The 19881-nt window shown below is 46.2% G+C and overlaps 1 protein-coding gene across 2 annotated transcripts in view; it reads right to left on the reverse strand.

Annotated features, from left to right (window-relative positions):
- Positions 1-18846, reverse strand: part of LOC144147025 (uncharacterized) — a 181343-nt gene extending 162497 nt beyond the window's left edge. For both annotated transcript variants that reach the window (XM_077679049.1, XM_077679047.1), the window contains exon 1: positions 18460-18846. In XM_077679049.1, the coding sequence (XP_077535175.1) occupies positions 18460-18519 (60 nt within the window). In that variant the 5' untranslated portion in view covers positions 18520-18846. The remainder of the gene's footprint in view (positions 1-18459) is intronic.
- Between the last annotated feature and the right edge of the window lie 1035 nt (positions 18847-19881).

Below are 19881 nucleotides of genomic sequence, written 5' to 3' on the forward strand. Positions count from 1 at the left end.
TGACACCGTGTCACCACCAGGAGTCATGGTACGAAACTATGGTTCTATCGTGCAAATTGATACTTCTGTCGTCTGTGATGGATTAGGGGCGGTGTCACTGCAGTTGCGTAGTCACTAATTTCGATACCGGATAAACTACAGGCGTCGTAACGTTCACGGTGAGTTAAATGTGGCGATATACGGCGTTTTTACACCTAAAGTGACCTAGAAGGTGCCGATAAGCGTTCCCGTGTTCAAAAATGGAAGCGCATTTCGTGGTTCTCCAAATTTTTTGTGGAAAAGTTAGGCGGTGAGCCTAGTGTGGATAAAAAGTATTGAACAAAAACGGTTATGCGACAGGTGGTGGCCACCTTTAGGGCGCGAACAGCAACAAACTAAAAACAAATGCGCTACCCGGTTTTGAGAGAACCAAACGGGCTTTTACTTACTAACTCCTTTACGTTCACCAGGCAACATCTGTGGTGACTTGCTCGTGCCGCATTCGTACCTGATTCGGTGTTAGCACGCCGACTCGTATATGGCCTGCAAACAGGTGGTTCTAACGTATTACCCTCCACCGAGGTGCTATCGAAGGCGGCCCGGAAATAATGCATCGGTAACGACGGCAGTTCCTGCGGATAGCCCCGAATAAGTCGTTAGATGTAGCTTCTAGCTGTCTTGCAATCATTTTACTTCTGACGTTCAACAACGTTCACTTATCGCCGCAGTCAGAGACGACCTGTAAGCCACCCTGAAGCCGATACAGGCGAATGTGGAAACAGGAAACTGCCATTCCATTTGCACGTGCCTACTCTCTCGCACGGCTTTTGAACAAACAACAGTGTGAGCTATAAGTTCAGCTCCCGCAAAGAGTGGTGAGGTAAACCGGATGAATCTTGAACGTCTATTACGAAGCATGCTTATGAAATACCCTCATAACGCAATACACGCCGCCGCCAAGTCTACAGCCTGTAATATTACTTTCGCAACTTGCACCACTATTTTGAGGTGGTACTATCACTATACAAACATCCTGCAAGTTATCACCCGACTTAACAAACCACGCGATCATGAAAGCAGTCACGCAAACGGTCCCAAATAAAGCTCAGACTATCACACGTGCCACCTGCGATAAACCCATACCTCTGAAACCACTTACTCGGAAGCTTTAGGAAGTACTTCAAAATCTCCTCTAAGTGCTAATTTAAATACGCTGAGTTTTAAGGTCGGCTCTGAGGTGGACGTCAGCGGACTGCTCTAAGTATGATTTATCGCTGGCGAAATAGGTCGAGGCTATAGGCTCTTGCAAGCACTGAAGCGATAGCGGGGCTTCATTGGTGGTCTTAAGCAGCTAACACACTGACAAGAATGCGCCCAGTGCTAATGCCATTCGTATTGCATGTACGAATAATAGTGCAGGAGAGATTTCCTTCCGAACAAGGTGTACGGCAAATTCAAGAGAGGAGGCCTTTTAACAGAGCATGCGCAGAGAGATGACTTTATTTGATGTTCGATCTGGGTTTTGAAGGGAAGACGTCTTGAACCATCTACCTCCCTTAGCAGTCATCCAGAATTTCTTGTTGACCTGCGGGGGCTGTTACCATCCGGGCTGCTGGGAGTTGTGGCTCTGGTGCTGATCTGAGCAGAGCAGTCTTCCACTGTTTTGTAGTGTATCTTTCAAGTGTATCCTTGTTATTATGGACAGGTGGGTGCCCATAATGGATGTAGAATTACAGATGTAGATTACAGATTATAAGATGTATATTATAATGGATGTCCATTGTTATTATGGACAGATTTTTTATGGTAGGAGATGGCGCACGCCCAGATACCAGCGTAAGTACCTACGTCCGTGCGTCCGGTAGGTATGATATCGGCGGATTCTGTAGACAGGCTACGCTAGACATGTACATAGCGGGAACTTTAGCGCAAACTACACGGGTGCAATACCAAACGCAGACATGAACACTAACGCAGTATTACCCTTCTTCGTGTCCTGTGTATCAGTTTAGGAGCGAAGCCCTTTAGAGGCTGGGGCTGTTAATGTCTCCTGTCGTCGTCGTAATCGTCGTCGTAATAATCGTCGTTTCATGTAGTCACGGTACTAACACGCCGGAAAATTCGATTACGCCGCACGCCTGAACGTAACTCGTACGAAAAAAACACCGGGACACTCGTTTACACCTCGCGCTGGAGCGCTTTGTAACGTGTGCTAGAAAAACACCTGGACACTTGTTTACGCCTCGCGCTAGAGGGCGTCGTGCTTCAAAGACAAGAGACTTTCACAGCAAAGCTGTATACCTCTACCCACCAATGGCTTCATCTCCGTTGGAAAAAGCGCCAAGGAACCAAGAATACACTTATACACTTCATGCTTCGCCCCTCCCCAGGTTTCACGTTAGCGGAGATGGACCGGGATTTTTGTATTGTCCCAGCGTCGGGTGCGCATAAGTTACCCCCATGAATTCAAACCAACTAATCGCATTTCAGTGTTATCGTAGATGGGTACAATTAGAGCGTTTAGTGGCTCTAGGTACAATCACACTAGCAAAGCTCCCTGGAAAGACACAGCACTCCAAGTAAAAAAAAAAAAAAAAAAAAAAAACGTGCCCATGCTCGACGTGCAGGCGATTAACTAGTGAAGCTGTAACGTGCGGCCGGTGTTTGCCATCGCCACGTTGTCGCTGCTACCGGCCCCTGGTCGGCGTTGTCTCTTGATCTGTGCTGCGAGAGCGATAACACAGCCACTCTCGACCCTTACTTCTAACTACTGTCCAACCTGGTTTTCCGTGCATGCGTGTGGGCTTGCGCCGCGTACACAGGACCTTCGGATTTTCCTTTCGCATAGCCTTATAAAGATTCGCTTTTAAACGCCAGAGGAAGATCTGGACACTTTGGCGTAGTATTTGGACGAAAGGCCCAAATCTCCGGAGAGGGCTTCGTACAGCAGTGTATACAAATAGGCTGTTCGTATACGACGTTCGCTGGTACGTAACGGCGCTCACATCATCATCGTTACCCGCACATCAAGCGTTAGGTGCACCGTGATGAGTGGGGGCGCAATACGGCTCCCGACAAGACAATGCATGTGGTACGTGAATAGGGATTGGGGCCATTTTGGTCACCTATTCTTGCTACAGTGTAGCTAGTGGAGCCGCATTTGCCTCGTTCCCGCCGCTCCAACCATGCACGTAGTGTATCCAGTGTAAGTGAAAAAAACAAAAACAAAAACAACATGGTACAGGATTATATGATGCCACTGTTCCCGCTTTAGGGGGTGGAGGGGGGGGGGGTGGGGGGATCATGACACTCTTTGGCATGGTGGCAATGATGTGAAATCGACCAAAATGAGGTTCGGAAGGGTTATCACAAGGAGGCAGTGTCGGGTGGTACACTGTTGGACGAGTGACGAATGGTAATATTTTAGCTTTCCACCCTAACGCGGGTATGTGCCGGCGGTGTTATAGTGCCATATAAGAATCTTGCGCCTAGTTTTAGTTTTCACGTTTCGCTTGTGAATGGACGGAGCCAGTCCATTTGTGGAAGGAACACTTCGGTTGTCAGGAAAAGGCGTCACGGGTGCGCGTGTCATTTCAAAGTCTTCCTGAAGACGCCGCGATATAATACCGCATATTTCAGTGTTGTGCGAGCTTGTAGTAGATTTCCCCTCAGGTTATGAGAGGAATAAAGCGTTAGCTTGAGATGTCGCTTAGTAAAATTATTTTCCGCATCAATATCGACCCTTCCGAGTGTGGCATTCACTGTTAATCTACGAACCAACGTTGCCATTGGGCAGCGATGGGGCTTTTTATTCTATCGAGGTGCTTTCTATTTGCTTGAATTGATTCTAACGTAACGGGGGCTATAGTGACGGCTACTTTAGAAATAACGTAGAGGGGAATCTTAATTTTTTGTTTTGTTTCAGCGGCTGTAAAGGTTAGGGTGGCTAAGTTTTCCTTTCTACCGGCTGCAGCTAACTGTCGGGAGAAACATTGTTACGGCAGATAACTAACTTAGTGTTAACAATACGTGTATAATAACGGATACAGCAGACTGAACAAAAAAGTTTGCTTGAATACTGGAGTCCTCTCAGCGCTCCTATTCAGGAATAAACATTTTCCCCACTTTATGCCCAAGGGTAGAAAATTTGTCTAAGAATGACTATGCGTACGCTGTGCCTCAGGGGTTCCCAGCGCTATTACCAAGACTTCTTTCGAAACCGCCAGATTCCCTCAGACCAACTCGAACTTTCTAGCGTACGTCAACGCAGATCGCTGGTATTGTACTCCTCGCCTTGGTAGCCAGCGTTCTTACCCCATCGCCTTTAGATTTCCCTTTTATTTTAGGCGCTATAATTGGAGCGACGTACGCACTTAGTGAATATAGGAGTGTGAGCAGAAGTGATAAATGTGCGTCGAGATGCTCAGCGACCGCGAACGCTGCAGGTTCCGAGCAAGGTGGCACCTACGCAGGAATCGAGCTCCCTTCCTGGAGATTACTTCGTGGCGAAGGTCAGAAGCCTTTATGTGCCTCCAGGGGAGTGTTCTTCTAGGACGTCCCCAGGGATCCGTTAGCGGGAACGAGGAGGAGTAAAAGGTGAAAACGAGTTGGTCGCTCGGGGCGCTGATTCGCGATGTCCTTTGAGGCAAAAATAAGTACTACACAAAGTAGACTGAACGAAAAGCTGGGAGGAGTATTGCGAGATAACCTTTTTTTATTGGTTTTCTTAGTGGACTGCCTTACAGCTTGTTGTAATTGGAGCGCTTTTTTGAGGCGACAATGGGTCACAATTTAGAGGCAGTGCCTAAACTGAATTGCGTTGAAGCTGAAGGAAATATAATTTGTAATCAATCAGACGTGCGGTGCCGATTTCGCGCGATGGCGCGCTCTTACTTTAATGTCAACGGCTTTTGGCCGAAAGGTGAGGGTCTCCTTCCAATTGTGCTTGTTATTTATTGGGTTATTTTCATTTAGGTTGTTTTAGAACGACCCGGGCTCTCTGATCGCATTTATCCCAAACTTTCTTTTTTGTTGCTTTTACGGAGGTATTCGCATCGTGGAGAATAAGGATTCAAGAACTTCAGCCACCGAATAACAATAATTAGCCGCCGCCCACGTGAACACCGTCTAGAGATTCCTCTCCTAAGCCTTCGCATTAGGTTCCTTGCCCAATCTCAATCACCGCATATGGTGAAAAAGACAAATGTTTGTGCTTGGGCGCAACCGCCGTCGGTTACTTGAGGTATTGCAGTACACTTCAGGCACGAACACTTTTGCCGTGGCGTAACACGCCCAAAAATGACTGCCTCAATGTAGACCAGCTCTTAGACACCACCAGCACATAGGGAAGAACCAGCAGCAATAGCGAATTCGAGCTGGTAGAATTCGTACACTGCACAATTTGTCCTAATTGAAGGGCAAATAATTGTTATCAATTGTTATCGACCATCATTTATAGCTTCCTAGGAGAGTTCTGGGTGCCGGCGGAGCAAAAGTTACGTGATTAACTGCTCTTCGGCTTCCTTGCCGCTCTGGTAGAAATGGCACATTCATAGACCTGGTAGGTGGCAGCATGAAAATGACGTTTCTGCTTAGCCTTTTAGCTGTGTTCACACGAACCTCAAGCACTGGAAGCGACTCGTCTAAGCTCAGTCGCTACCGTTTCTTCTACTTAACACGTCGGTGTTACGCAGTATATTCGGTTATTACGCTCCCTATTCGTATTCAGCGAGTAAATTACGTCTCAGATCATGTTCAGACACAGTGATGGAACAGGCGTTTAGTAAGCTACAATCGTAAAAAAGAACGCATCTCGTTCTTCGGGTGGACAGTAACAAGAGCTTCAATCTAGCATCCCAGATACAGCACATGTAACTTTTACCTCTACGCAATCGTTTCAGAAAAAAAGCCTCAAGGACGGCAGAAAAGAATAAAAAAAAGTCTTACACAATTTAAAATCTTGTGAAATACGCTTTACAGGTTATTCGCGCTAACTCTGATTTGTAGAAACGATGAATTAGACTGCTTGCTGCGTACGGAACCAGAAAATCACGAAAACGTTATACCCGTTTTCGCGCGGATTTTGCTCCTTTCTTTCACATGCGTGAAGATGTACTAAAAAATTCCCCGCATTTCCCCGAGGGGAAGAATGTGAAAGTGCGAATGCACGAGTTGAATTTGCGCGGTTCGGTAATGTTCGCGAAAGAGAGATCACACACACACACACAACTACAAAGAAAGAAAGATGCATTTATTCACAGACACCTATTTGTGTTGTCGTTGTACTTGATTGCTAGAGCGGATCTTAGCTTTAAATTTCGTGTCAGTACTCCTTTAAGCGGGTGCATTAGCCCTTCTCACGCCCGATTCCTGGCCGATCCCCCACGTGGGTATGTGCCATGTCAGCAGGAACAACAACAAGAATGAGCCATGGGGACGCGGCCAGGCAGCGCGCGCCCATCTCCCCCCGTTGCTAGGGAAGACGAGGAGCGCGCGCACCCGCAGCTGTTGCTATGCGGACTACGGCGGCGGACGATTCAGGCTCGCTTAAGAAGTGCATTCGCACTTAAAACATCGCAATTTCGAGATAACCATTAGTTTGCTGCACAGTTCAAGTTCGATCCGGCAACTCTGTGGTCTGAGTCAAAACGATGGCAGCTTTGTTTTTTTTATCGACACACCCCGACAAACGTTTCTGCTAAGCATACGTCCATGACAATTGTTGCACTAGCACGTCAATACCCGACAACTGCAACCCGCCTTACGCATTACAGTCGTCATGGTTATGTGTCTGTAGTATCAGTAGTGCGCGTGTGTGCCGACATGTCAAATGCTGTTACTATTTTATCTGTGAGCCGTCAGCAAATGTTGATTCCTGGCAGTAATCTTGAATCTGTACTACTGGCCTGTGTATAAGTAAGCGTGGTTTTCATGAATAAACAGTTGGAAGTTGGCGCCTGTTTGTGGTGTGTGTTTCAAGTTCGTCCTCGTCTGTTTAGCGCCCCGTTTATTCTTTCCAATAAGCATGAACCGACTAGCTCAAGAAGTTTTGTTGCAAACTAAGCTTGTTAAATGTACGTGAAACCTCAACTCCGAGTTCGGGCACATGAAATTGCTCAGGCCAGCCACCTCCTAACGCAAGCGAACGCGACCTTGTGCTGCGGTACGGCTCTCGCGGGAGTCGTTCATCTCGAGTTGGCCGCCGGAGAAGCCGTAGCGAGCGACATTTACACGGATATGGTTTCAGATATCAATACACGAAGGCAGGGCCGCTGGGCGCATTCTATGACTTTGGGTGCTTCTCCCTGTAAGATTTCGCGGAATTAGTTCTGTATATCAGATATCTTTTTCACAGGTAGACCAAACGTTGTTTTGAAAGAATAGATATTTCTATTCGCCGGACGACATTGGCAGGGTGCAAAAGAGCGGAATGTGGGAATACGCGGGAAAGCTAGAAAAAAAAAAAAAACTGTGGTTGATTTCTCTGTCACAGGAATCAGTAAAGCACGAAAGTGAAATGTGCAGCGAAATCTGCAGCTGAGCATGATTTGCGGGTCGGCGTCTGTCTGGTGGGTGTGTTTGGCGAGCGACGTCCTGCTGGCGGGTCTTTTCGGCAAAGGTGTAGGGTGTCATTTCCGTGTCGGATATGACGCCAGGGAAATCTGGGGGTAGATGGGCATAAAACTCTTTCATGTTAAAATATAAAACCAGAAAACAAACAACCATAAGTATAACGTGCGCTTTATACTAAAGGTTGCTTCCCCGCAAGAAGACCCTGGGTGCAGGGGTGCACCCTTTACAGGCCGCTTGCTTCGTTGTACTGTGTCACTTCCGGGACGGATATGACGTCAGGGAAATCGTCGTGTATGTGGGCATAAAATACTGTCGTAATAAAATCACGACCGCGGACTCGTGTATGAAACGGAAAAAGGTGTATCGCCCCCAAAAAGCTCGAGATAAACGTAGAACGCACATTGAGTAGACAAAGCACCATCAAGGATGGAGCCAGGCTGATCTCATGGGGGCCGAGATTCCGTTCCCTTGTGCGTACAAGCCCGCTACTTCCTGTACGCACCCAGTGCCATCTACCGCTACACTTGAAACACTCCCTCTGTTGCTTTGAGCAACTGCATGCTCAGTAACGCAGGGGTGGAGTCACGTGTACAAGTGCGAGCGACCCGGGTTCGAGCCCCAGCAGTGCCAAGATGTTTGCAAGACCCGTGATTTTTTTAAGCTGTAAAATGTTCATTTGCATCAGTTCTACTCGTTCTTTTAAGTGAAGAGCACTTTAGGTGCTCGCCTTGTTGTCGCAGCTTGCTCGCTGCAACGCTCTTCGATGTCAAGCGACTGCTGGAATCAGGCGGCCCAGCGAGATTACGGATCGAAGTACCGAAGTAGAGGCCCACGGCGTAGCCGTCGGAACAGCGTCCCACACAAGCTTCGAAAAACAAGCGGTTTATATAGTCATAACCGTTCGAAACTCGTGAACCTCGGGAGCTTCTCATACATCTCCCCGTTGTTTTGCGCAAAGAAAACTTCAGGTATACATTTGAGGCAAAATGTATGTAATTAACCCGCAGCCCCCTCGTTTATGTAGTCAGGAACTCTTGTTGGTTTGGTTTTTGCGATAGTAAGCGGAAAAAAGTGGCAGTGCAAGAAACAAATTGTGTGTTCCATACAGCGCAGCCAGGCGCTGGCAGGTGCAGGATGCAAAGCAAGCACAAAAAAAATTGAAGCCATTCCATGCAACGTGAAAGCTGTCGGAGTTACAGAGCAGTGATTCGCCATAATGGGCTGCGGCGCCGTTATCCGCTCACTGCTACCACCCATGACGCTCTTCGCCGCCTTGTCTTACTCCTCCCCTGATGAATGTAATGGTGGTTTGTCAAACGTATTTCAAATTTCCCGCCTTCGCAGTGCTCGCACGCCCCCTGCCCGAAACAGCACCAGCGGGAGGTTTGTTCTTTTTGTGCTTGGTTTTCCTTCCGCACGTGCCCGCACCTTACGGCGCTGTATGAAACACACCATTTGGTTTCTTGCACTGACCCTTTTTTCCGCTTACTATCGCAAAAACCAAACCAACGAGAGTTCCTTACTAAATAAACGAGGGGGCTGCTGGTTAATTACATACATTTTGCCTCAAATGTATACCTCAGTTTTCTTTGCGCGAAACAACGGGGAGATGTATGAGAAGCTCCCGAGGTCCGAAAGTTTCCAACGGTTATGACTATATAAACCGCTTGCTTTTCGAAGCTCGTTTGGGACGCCGTTGCGACGGCTACGCCGTGGCGCTCTACTTCGGTCCGTAATCTCGCTGCGCCGCCTGATTCCGGCCGTCGCTTGACATCGAAGAGCGTTTCAGCGAGCGTGTTACGACGACAAGCCGAACCCCTAAAGTGCTCTGCATTCAAAAAAAAAAAAAAAAAAAAAACTCCCGCGTGGGGTGTTTCAGGCAGGGGGCGCGGGAGTACTGCACAGGCGGGAAATTTAAAATGCATTGGACAAACCTCCGTTTCATTCATCGAGAGGGGAGTAAGATAGGGAGGCGAAGAGTGTGATGGGTGGTAGCAGTGAGCGCATAACGGCGCCACAGCCAATTAGGCGAATATCTGCCCTGCACTTCCGACAGCGTTCGCGTTAAGTGGAATGGCTTTAATTTCTTGTAAGTAAGGCTGATTTGGTATCTTTTAGTTCAGTTTAGGGGAGAGGGGTGGAATATCAACACGTTCAATTAACTTTCTACATCGTACCGGGAATGTCTTGAAGTGTACGTGAATTGGAACAGAATATCGCAACAGGGGAAGAGGTATTCAGCATGGCCACAACAACAACAACAACAACAAAAAAACTGGGAGGAGAGGGAGGAGGGGGTTTAGAACGTCCTGGTACAGTAAGCTTAGTATATTGCTAGTTCGGACGCAACCTCGCCGAGAAGCCGTTGCTAATTGCCAAAACTACGACGAGGATGGCACGTCGCATGATGGGGAAGACTATGCTGCGGCGCTTGCTTGTGTGACCATTAGTAATAGTTGCACAGGGCCGATTCATCAACAGTTCAAAAACAGAGGATGCTGGTGCTGAGAGCACATCAAAGTAGACGAACTCAATGGGACCTGAGCATTTGTGCGTATTATCAGAAATTCGTTTTAGGCGAACGTTTCTTGCATAGAGCACGTTACAAGAGACCGAAAGTGTGGTTCGTCTTAACCATGGAATTCGTCTTTACCGAGTTTGTTTTAACCGGAGCCCATTGCAGTCTTGAAAGAAAGGAAACTCGCAAGGAGCATGCACGTAAACATCGGACATGTGTAGAAAAAGTCGGATATGCGGAAACAACGATGATTTATATTTATGATAAAGAGCACGATAGTATACGGACAATGAAAAAGAACGCGGGACTTTTCGACCATGCGGGTTAAGAAATTAGTTGTTCCGAGGCTATTCTCTCAGGTATTGATTGGGGGGGAGCAATATCGGATGCCAGCCTGTCGGCAAACTGGCAGCCTCGATGACTCACTTATTTCTCTCATTTAAAAAACTCCTTTTTCAAGTGTTCGATTAGTTCAACCTGTCAAGTTGGAAGTGAGATCATGTATACAGCAAAAGAAAAAAAAAGGTTCAGGGAGGTTTCGCATTCGTGTGAAAGTTTCCTCTGCTTGAATACACGCTCGCTCTGGTATATTTGAGAAAAGCTTGCTGTATGCGTTTGTAGCATTTCTTTCTACGACAGCGATCTGAAAGTTCAAATACGAAATATTTAGGCGAGTGTTTGGACGATTTTAAGTCGGTTAAAGGGGTACAACTGGGCCATGAAGATAAAAAAGAATTGGTTGTGTGTCGGGTTATCATGGATATTCTTCGAGTTCTCCTCAAAGAACAGCTAAAAAAGCACCGATGTTGGCGCTGTTTTCAATACGCCACCATTGTCGCTAATCATGATCCTGAAACCAATCATCGTTTCATCGCACAATCACGATTGAATGGGCACACCAGAAGAGGCAATGGTGGTCACTGGGCGCTACTCTCGCTCTTATTTTGAGCAGGTCAATCGAATACCGCTCTTCAAGAACGATGCCATTTATTTAACAACCGATCGACCTTGGTCATCCCTAGAGCAATTCCTAGCCCGAGTACGTCCCCTAAAGAGACAACACTTTTATCTAGTTTTTTTTTTTTCAAAATCCTAAATGCTTTCAGAACGTAACCAACCAACCCATCTAGTACTTAGATTAGGGGGTCGCAAACTACCCTAACCAAAAATTGCTGCTTCATGCCCATCAGCTAACTTTCAAACTTTCTCAAAATATTTTTCTGTCTTCCCGGTCGTCGCGTACTCCGACCGCTGCAATTACGCCAGTAGAGTGGTGTAACGGCCATTCGCCGGCATTCTTTCAGTTGCAGCAATGAACGCTTTTCGATAGCCAATTTAAAGAGAAAGCGACAAAAGCAAAGCAGAAACGGAAGTCGTATTTGCTGCGACGAGGAAATCACGCAGTGCCCTTCCGTGCTGGCGAGACCTACAGATTTCACAGTGCTTCCAGACGCGAAGGAAAGAAGGAAAGCGTTTATCGGAAGTTTTGCGGGGTCCCTTTAAGTGCAGATGAGGCTTGGGCGGTGCGTTACACCCGCGGTTACACCAGATAAACCTTCCGCATTCACGTGAAATTTACCTGCCGTCGGTGTTTTCAGTAGAGACAACGTGTACGAACCATGGAATATTGTCTGCCTCATGGACGTCGCGATGACTTAAAACATGCGCAGGGCACCCGCACAGCTCATTCTCATCAAATAAGGAGTCGTATAGTTGCTGTTGCATAGGAAAACTTTTGTATCGCTGCCAATGAACCCTTATTTTCTCCTCTTTTTTTTTCTGAGTGAACGCAACCGTAACGAATCAATTTCCGCTATGCAAGAGCAGTAACAGTCCAACACAGTAATGGTAAGCAACTTTATGTTCTGCAGTTTTCCCATTTCAACCCGTTTGCACGGTTCGAAAGTCCCCAAACACCATACTGACAGCAAGAAAACACAATAATATGCTGATAAAGTCAGCGGTCTCATTTAGTGAAAAAGCAAAACTGCGAGCCGCCTACGCTGTAAACGTATTTACACCCTTGTTGTCTATAGCTAACACCCTTACAGCATTTCTAGAAACAAAGCAAAACACCCTTTGAAATGGTGTAATTAACAATAAATCGCTCTATAAAACGGAGTTGTGTTTTTGCTAGCGTGTAAAAGTGTTATTAACGGCAAAACACCCCAAAGGGTGTTTTCTTGTGGTTTTGTTTGCTATCGTGTAAGGGTGTTAGTTATAGAGAATGAGGGTGTAAAGGGTGTAAATCATCTTATTGTACAGTGGAAATTGATGCATCGTGACAAATAGCGCACTCAAACGGGGACGAGAAAGGAAACAAGGACTTGTTTCCGTGTTTCATTTCTTGTCCCCGTTGGTGTGTGCTATTCGCTAAGATGAAAAAGAAATAAGTTTTCGAACAGGCGACTGTGCATATGCTTATAACTCCGCTTTGTCACTACTGGTATCTGGGACAAATCTTTGTATCGGTTAATATGGTATCGCATCACAAGAAGGAGACCTTTGTAACAACTTATGTAAACAAAGGTCAACCAAGCAAGCAAAACTTAAGCTGGCAAACTTTGGAAATCGCGCCCGTCTGCCAATTTACCGGGCGTGGAATGTCGGTGGTGGTCAATTAGAAGGACTCCTACTGAATTTATCTATTTATCACCACAATGGACTTATTTTGCGACTATTGTTACACTTTCCTTCCTTGCAATGTGGATGTTCAACAGCTAGCTTGTTACGGAAGCGACCATGAATAAATTATACATTGTTGCTTCGGTCAAAAGATAGCAAAAGGGAACAGAAAATATAGGCAAATTTAACGCAGCTGAATGTAGTTATGCTGTTGCATCTGGATTGAATATAGGAAGGGAGCAGAAGCGTCTTCCACGCGGGCTGATAGAAGTCAATAGGCGAAGTCACTGACCGGTTCTGACAATTGGTTAACGCTGCTAAAGGATTAGGGCGTTGACAGGTAGCGACATGTGGCGCCACCTCTACGTCAACACTTGCAACACAGCGACACGGAAGCTCCCCTTAATATAGTCGACGATGTGGGCTGCAAGAATCCGAAGAAATACCCGAAATACAAGGCGGCGGTCTGTTTACTGAAATGATAAGAGTTCTGTTGGGCTCAGCTGTCGATTCTAGCTAGCTACAAACTTCAGCTAGAGGTTCACCTTCTCAAGCCTGCATGAGAACTAGGGTCACCCAACTTTGATGATAAAATGTTGTACTAGGTTTAGTGTTTCAGACTATGCCGTATTTCAGCTTGCTGCGTCACAGCACTCATTATTATAGTCACCGTTCGGGAGCCCATTTTTTGTATGATCCACAAAGTACGCCAGACAATTGTTTGCTTCGTCTTAAGCCTATTTTCGAAGGATATATTTGTTCAAATTACGTTCTTTTTAACCCAAAGTACTTACTCTTCAATGGAAGACGTTGTGCCACACTGAACCAAACTGTATTAAGTTATAAAAGAAAAGAGGTTAAGGTAACGCACCCATGTCTAGGCTTCATGGTTATTTCGAACTGCTGAAGAAGAGGCGACATCAAGTACCTCAGAAGGTCATCTTCTTGTTGACCGTCTCGGCGTCATTTGCGTTTTCAACGCTGTTCATTGCAATTTAATCGTTTCCCATTTTAGGGGTGGCGATGATTTTATTCGTATTGTGCAATATGTATTTATGAAGGCGCAATTTATACGGTAACAGGAACAAGTAATTTTTAACGCGCCGCTCCCCGGACATAAATATGTGCCTTCCCAATCCTCTTCACAAAGCCTTGTAAGAAAGAAAACGATAACAAAGATCCACTTTTTGTCACATTTTTCTCGTTACAATTCGCACAGCGTGGATCAAACCAATCAAATAGCTCTGCTCATGATCTACAGACACTAGCTGCTTTAACCTGATGTGACCAAGCACTCTTGAAGTCGGGTCTTGTCGCTGTTTCTTTTAATCGTGTGAGCATTGACAAAAGCCGCAACATTTTCTCGCCAAATCTCAGTAGAAAACCGCTGTTCTTACGTGCAACAAGTCGCGAACGGGGCGCTGTCAATTCAATCACTGAAAACCGCACCAGCCAACCGGTGTCGGTAATGGCTTGCACCTGCTGTGCGAGCGAGTTGGCGAATTCGATTTCCGGTCTCGGCGGCTGTATTTCCGACGGAGCGGTAACGGAAGAACGTTATTACATGCCACGTTTAGTGATGCAAGTTTGAGAAGAATCCAGTAAATAGCTCAGTAGACCTCGACTGCATTGGGCCTCATAGCCATAAGGTGTCACTTCTTTTCATTACATCGGTAGCTGGCGTTATATACGCAACATCCGGCCGCAACGAATGGTATGTCAAAAATAGGTTCTAATGAAAAAGAGGCGTATACATGAGCAGAAGAACGAAGTTGTCGAACGATGTGCATATCTTTACTTTCATCAACAAGCCACACGATTGACTGGCCACACGATTGACTGACCGACGGACCCACCTATCGCTCAATAGAAACACGGGGTGTACATACTTGGAATTTGAAGAGCACTTCGGTCCCGTAAATTAAATGCGGAATACGGCACAACCTCTGGGAAATTCAACAACAAGACTCGGGGAAAATACCTTAAAATGTATTTTCAGAAACTCTCAGTGTCTCTCAGGGTTGTCAAGTTAACGAATTGGCTTTTGCGTCCATATATTCCTCACACTAAATCCTAAAAACAAAGAATCCCGGATTTTCCCAATGCACCTGGAGGTGGGCAAAGGTAGACTCGGGTTCGAATCATATTTAACGAAGCCACGAGTATATTTGAAATCCGTTTGGGTATCGAATTGGTTTGTTCTTTTATGAGTTTTCCTGTAGAAATGTTAAAAACTCATTTATATAAGTTTATATACTCGACGCTTACTGAAGGTAGGCGCACTAATCGGTTGTGATTAATTGCTCGTCACCTGGCCCGAACTGCAATACCTTAGTCCTATTAATTTAAGGTAACATTCCTTCCGTTGCGTGAATGGTCACTGAGGCGGGAGTTTTCAAAATACCTGCGGAAGTTGAGTGAAAAAGAATTATGGGAATTTATTTATTGAAAAGTAAATGTACATAAAAGCGGACAAACAAGATAATACGTGACGGGGTCTAAGAGTAAGGGCCATCCGGGGATCTCCTAACAAATCGTTGGTTAGATTCTGCATAATATGCAGCAGACAACGATTGCTGGAATTTTTACACAATGTATAAATACGCAGTGGTAAAGTGTGAAAAGGGAACGAAAACACGAAGTACAATGTTCAAGTAAAGGATGATAATGAACAAGTCTGCAATGGTTATTAGAACAGGATTGAACTATGTTAAACAAGGTTTTCGTTAGATGGAGTATAAATCTCTAGTTGCACATTAGGGGCAGCTAAAATAAATTATTTAGATATGTGTGCACAAAGCTGTGCTGATGTGTTAGCCCTGCTGAAGGTAGCAGACAGGTTTCGTGCCTGCAAATTAATTGCTCGTACAAATTCCTAATAAATAAATAAATTATTATTTTGCAGGAACAACCCAACTGAAAATGTAGTTATCTTTGCATTAGGAGAGAAAATCGTGGGCGCAATATAGAAAGACGTCTTAAGCACACTTCGGTCGCTGCTGGCTTCTTATCCTTGTGTAATTATCCAGTCCCGGTTCTCTTTATCGACGAGAACCAGGTTAGTAGTCGCTGGGAGCACTGTCCATTTCGCTGTGCGGAAAATATATATTATAGCGGTGAGACCCAAATATAAAAGAGCTCGTGGGAGCAATTTTCCTATAGCTTTCTTGCCGCATCCGTCGCTCTAACACAGAGGCCTAATAGGCTTTCTTATCAGGCTAATTTACTGCCGCGAGACTTTCCGCGAAACTTAATTTTTATCTTTGTTGTTGTTGAGCCCTTATCTCGCCTCTCCTGGACGCCATTTTCAATTCCAGACCGCGTCTCTTTCTTTATGGGCAGGCTTCACAGCAACACACTCAAGCAACGTAAAAAAAACCAACTTCAGGAAACCAAGTCTAGATACTGGGTTTTATGATATACATTGGGCTTGTCTTTGAAGCCGATTTCATTACTGTAAATAGGAGAATTGCTGAGAGGACATTTTTGTGGGCTACACAAGGGGTCAAATTGAAATATCAAGGGCGTAAGAGAAAAATATCTACATATGAAGCGCGCCATGCACCAGTTGCGTCACATGTTACGTCGCATGTTACGTTACTGACTTAATTAAGTACGAGTTTCCGAGCGGAGTACCCCTAGATTGCCTGTGCATTAAAACCTCCCGACGCAACCAGGAAGTGGAGTAATACCAATTAAATGGACCCTGCAACACATTTCTAAACATTTTTCGAATTCTTGCAGAGCGTGCTCAAGCTACACATCCAGCACTTAGATTAGGGGGTCGGAAAGTACCTCAGCCCGAAATTATACGACTCTACGCCCATCCGAAAACTTAGAAACGTGCTGAAAATATTTTTTTCTTTTTCCTTGTCTTGGCGCTCTTCGACCACTTGAATGACGTCATTACATATGTGTAGTGGCTGTCGGCCGGGTTTCCCTCCGTTTCAACAATGAAAGCATTCGATAGCCAGTTTCAAGAGAAAGCCAAAAAAGCAAAGCAGATACAGAAGGCGCATCTTCTGCGACGAGCAAATAACACAGTGCCCTTCCGTGCTGACGATAACTTTAGCTTTCGCAGTACTTCCACATGCAAATTAAAGACTGAAAGCGGGTGTCTAAAGTATTGCAAAGTCCCTTTAATGCGAGAGCATATTCTTAAGTCATTAAGGGGGACACACCGCATCCTTCCAGACCTCATGTCACTCTATAGCGTCGTGCAGCCGCCCGCTGTTTTACTGAGTACCCGAGGGCACCCAGGGGAGTCGCGCGAAACCTCTGACGTCACCAGAAAGGGTGAAACTATAGAAATTCTCCCAGATTTCGAAGCACCCCGAGAAATAGGCGTAATTCCGCGGGAGTGCAGGCGCTTATCTGCCTTTTCCTTTAGAGGCCTGTGTAGGCACACTCAGTGACAGCTGGAACCAGGAGATGTATAGTATCAGCTTGAACACAGAAATTCAGACATGACTGTCTGTGAGCGTGCGATAACGGCGGGGCCAAGTTGAAATGCAAAGTGGAATGTTGAGATGCAAGTACGGTAAGCGGAAATGGTTCATTCAGCCTTAACGTTGCCAGTTCTGAGCGTTCGCGATGAAGCAAGGTATGAAACGTATTTCCCGGCTAAGCCTTTCGGTTCGAGTTTTGATTTTTCGCTGAAAGTGATAGGTTATCTCAAAAACTGTGAGCGTTGTATTTAGTTTATCTAACACCCCACCCTACAGGTCAACGGAGTTGACCTGTAGGCCCAAATTTTTAAAATTTGCTTACCTAAATCAGGTAGCCTTATAACTGGTAAGGAGGCCTTAATTAGTTCAATTTTAGAACGATGCCTACTAAGTCGTCTTTACGAAGCGGAATTTTTTGCGATCCGCTGAAAAAGGGAAGGTGGTGCGGAGTTTGGTTTTTGGCATCGCTTTATGCAGTACCGAACGTAAGTGCCCGGTTTTAAAGACGGCCTGAGGATATTCGAGTAATTAGGCCGTTAAGCTTATAGTCCATTGTTGCGTTTTGCTTTCACCCGTGGTTTCAGTTAAAACAGGTTTCCCTCTTCGAGGCGCTGAATGATCATTCCTCCAGGATGACATGAAAGAAATGCTTCCACAAATGTTCGGGGTTCTATAAGATGAGTATCATAAGAAAAAAAAACATTTTTGGCGCTGTTAGTAACGCTCCCTTGCCTCAGATGTAAACTTACTTCGAAGATGTCAGCGCAATTTCGTTGTTTCTTCAGGCGTAAAACACGAACGAAGAACTAAAACTCTTGAAGCAGAATTGTCGAAGCAAAACGCGAAAAAACAAGCTTGTACAGGGACCAACCTTAGTTCATTGATTACCCTCGCTGCATTCTTCAATCAATGACATCTAATTTAAATAAGTCGGAAGCTAGATCACATCCATAGTTAAATAAGCTGCGCCATGACGCCGCATAGATGTTTTATTGTAGTTCAATCGGAAAGCGTGGAGCGAAGATGGAATCGATAACAAGGATAATATGACCTCTTTAACGACGATAAACATGCGTGTTTATGGCTGTAACAGCTTAAACTTTACTGTCTGCACTAGCAGCGGGGGTAGTACATTCCGGATAAATGTCAGCAATAACGTCTTTCATGTTTGAAGACTGCTGTAGAGGAGGACAAAAACAAGCCAGGCAGTGCTTTTCAGCTTCACGATCCGTCAGAACTCTTGCTTGTCGCTTCTTGTTCTTTCTCAGGAGAGAAAGCAACCGAAGAGGCATGCAAAATAATAAAGGTTCCACTCACGATGAGGGCGGAGCACAAGGAGATGGCGACCAGTAGGAACACGGCTACGGGTGACGTCATTGTCGATCCTGATGAGACGGTCAGCGCTTTACTGTTGCAGAGCCTGTTGAGTGTGACCTTACGCTCAGTATATAGCCGCTACTGATAAGCTAAAGCTGCTCTCTTAGTCGGAAAATTTAGGCGTGACAAAGTGCAATCATGCAACTCACGATAAGCTGTCAAGACCTCGTGAATGAAACTTTCCTCCGCGATCGGTAAATGATTGACACGTTAACGTCCTTTTTGTGGGTATTTCGTTCTCTCGTACAACCACTCTCCACAATCACATGAGAGATGAGCGCGATTCTTTGTGACCGCGTTGGAAGCAACGCCAGACGGCCGCTACGATGAGGTCTGAAGTTGGCGCTCGCGCGACGGTGCGCTTTTATGGGGCGCGCGTCGGCGCGTCACGTGGCGGGACTTGGCCAGCCAATCGTTAGGGCCCAAGTCCCGGCCGAAGGCGGGTTGAAACTAGGGATAGGGAAAGGGGGAGAGAGATGGGGAGGATATAGAGGCTGCCGGAAGCGGAGAGCGTAGAAGAAGGGTGCTGCGCCGCGGGGGAGGCGCTTCGGCGCCCTCCAAGAGAAGTCCGACGTCGGGGAAAAACTTCGCGGCAGACAGGAGCAGCGGACCGCTTACTTAGCTCACTTCCTCCCTCCCTCGTTGACTCCCTCTCGCTGTCAACCCTCTCTTCCCTTTTTCCCTACCCCCGCGTTGCGAGGGTGAGTGGAGGGGAAAGGAAGCGGAAAGGTGCACGACGGCGATGAAAGGTGGCCCGATTGGATGAGGGAACTTGGGGAAAAGGGGGGGTGAGGTTGGGACAGCGCCCGAAATGCGAACTGGGAACAGTTTCCCCAAAAATGAAATCTTCTACTGGAATAGCGACACCAGTGAAGAGATGGGGATAAAAGAGGTATAAAGGTCAACACGGGATTGGGCGGAAAAACTAAGCCCGAATGTAGGGCATGTCGGAAAACGGTGGGATCGAACGAGGAAAATAGGGAAAGAGAGGAGAGACAAAAAATTGGCGAGAATGACTCTTCGTACGAGGCTGCAGGTAGGGAGGGGAAAGAGGCTTTCACATTCTGTCAGCCGTTCAGAGATACGTGAGCTATAGAGGTATACTATAAGACCACCCATGGTATGTTGAGACAAGAGAGGCCACATCCTTGGAGATAAATGGGGGGAAGGAGAATGAGAGTGTTGAAGGCGTTGTTTATTTTCCACTCCATGCTTCTCCTGTGGCCCTCTTCGCACGTCTCTTAATCTGACAGCTACCTGGAAGGAAGAGACTGCGTAAACGTGGCCCTGTCACCTCCGAGGGCTTTCGCGAAGTAGGTGTGACATGCCGCCCTCCTGGGGACGTAACATAGCAATAGGTGC

This window comes from Haemaphysalis longicornis, unplaced genomic scaffold (genome assembly GCF_048455015.1).
Source record: "Haemaphysalis longicornis isolate Haplotype H1 unplaced genomic scaffold, Haemaphysalis longicornis Haplotype H1 scaffold_7, whole genome shotgun sequence".
In the NCBI taxonomy this organism is placed as follows: domain Eukaryota; kingdom Metazoa; phylum Arthropoda; class Arachnida; order Ixodida; family Ixodidae; genus Haemaphysalis; species Haemaphysalis longicornis.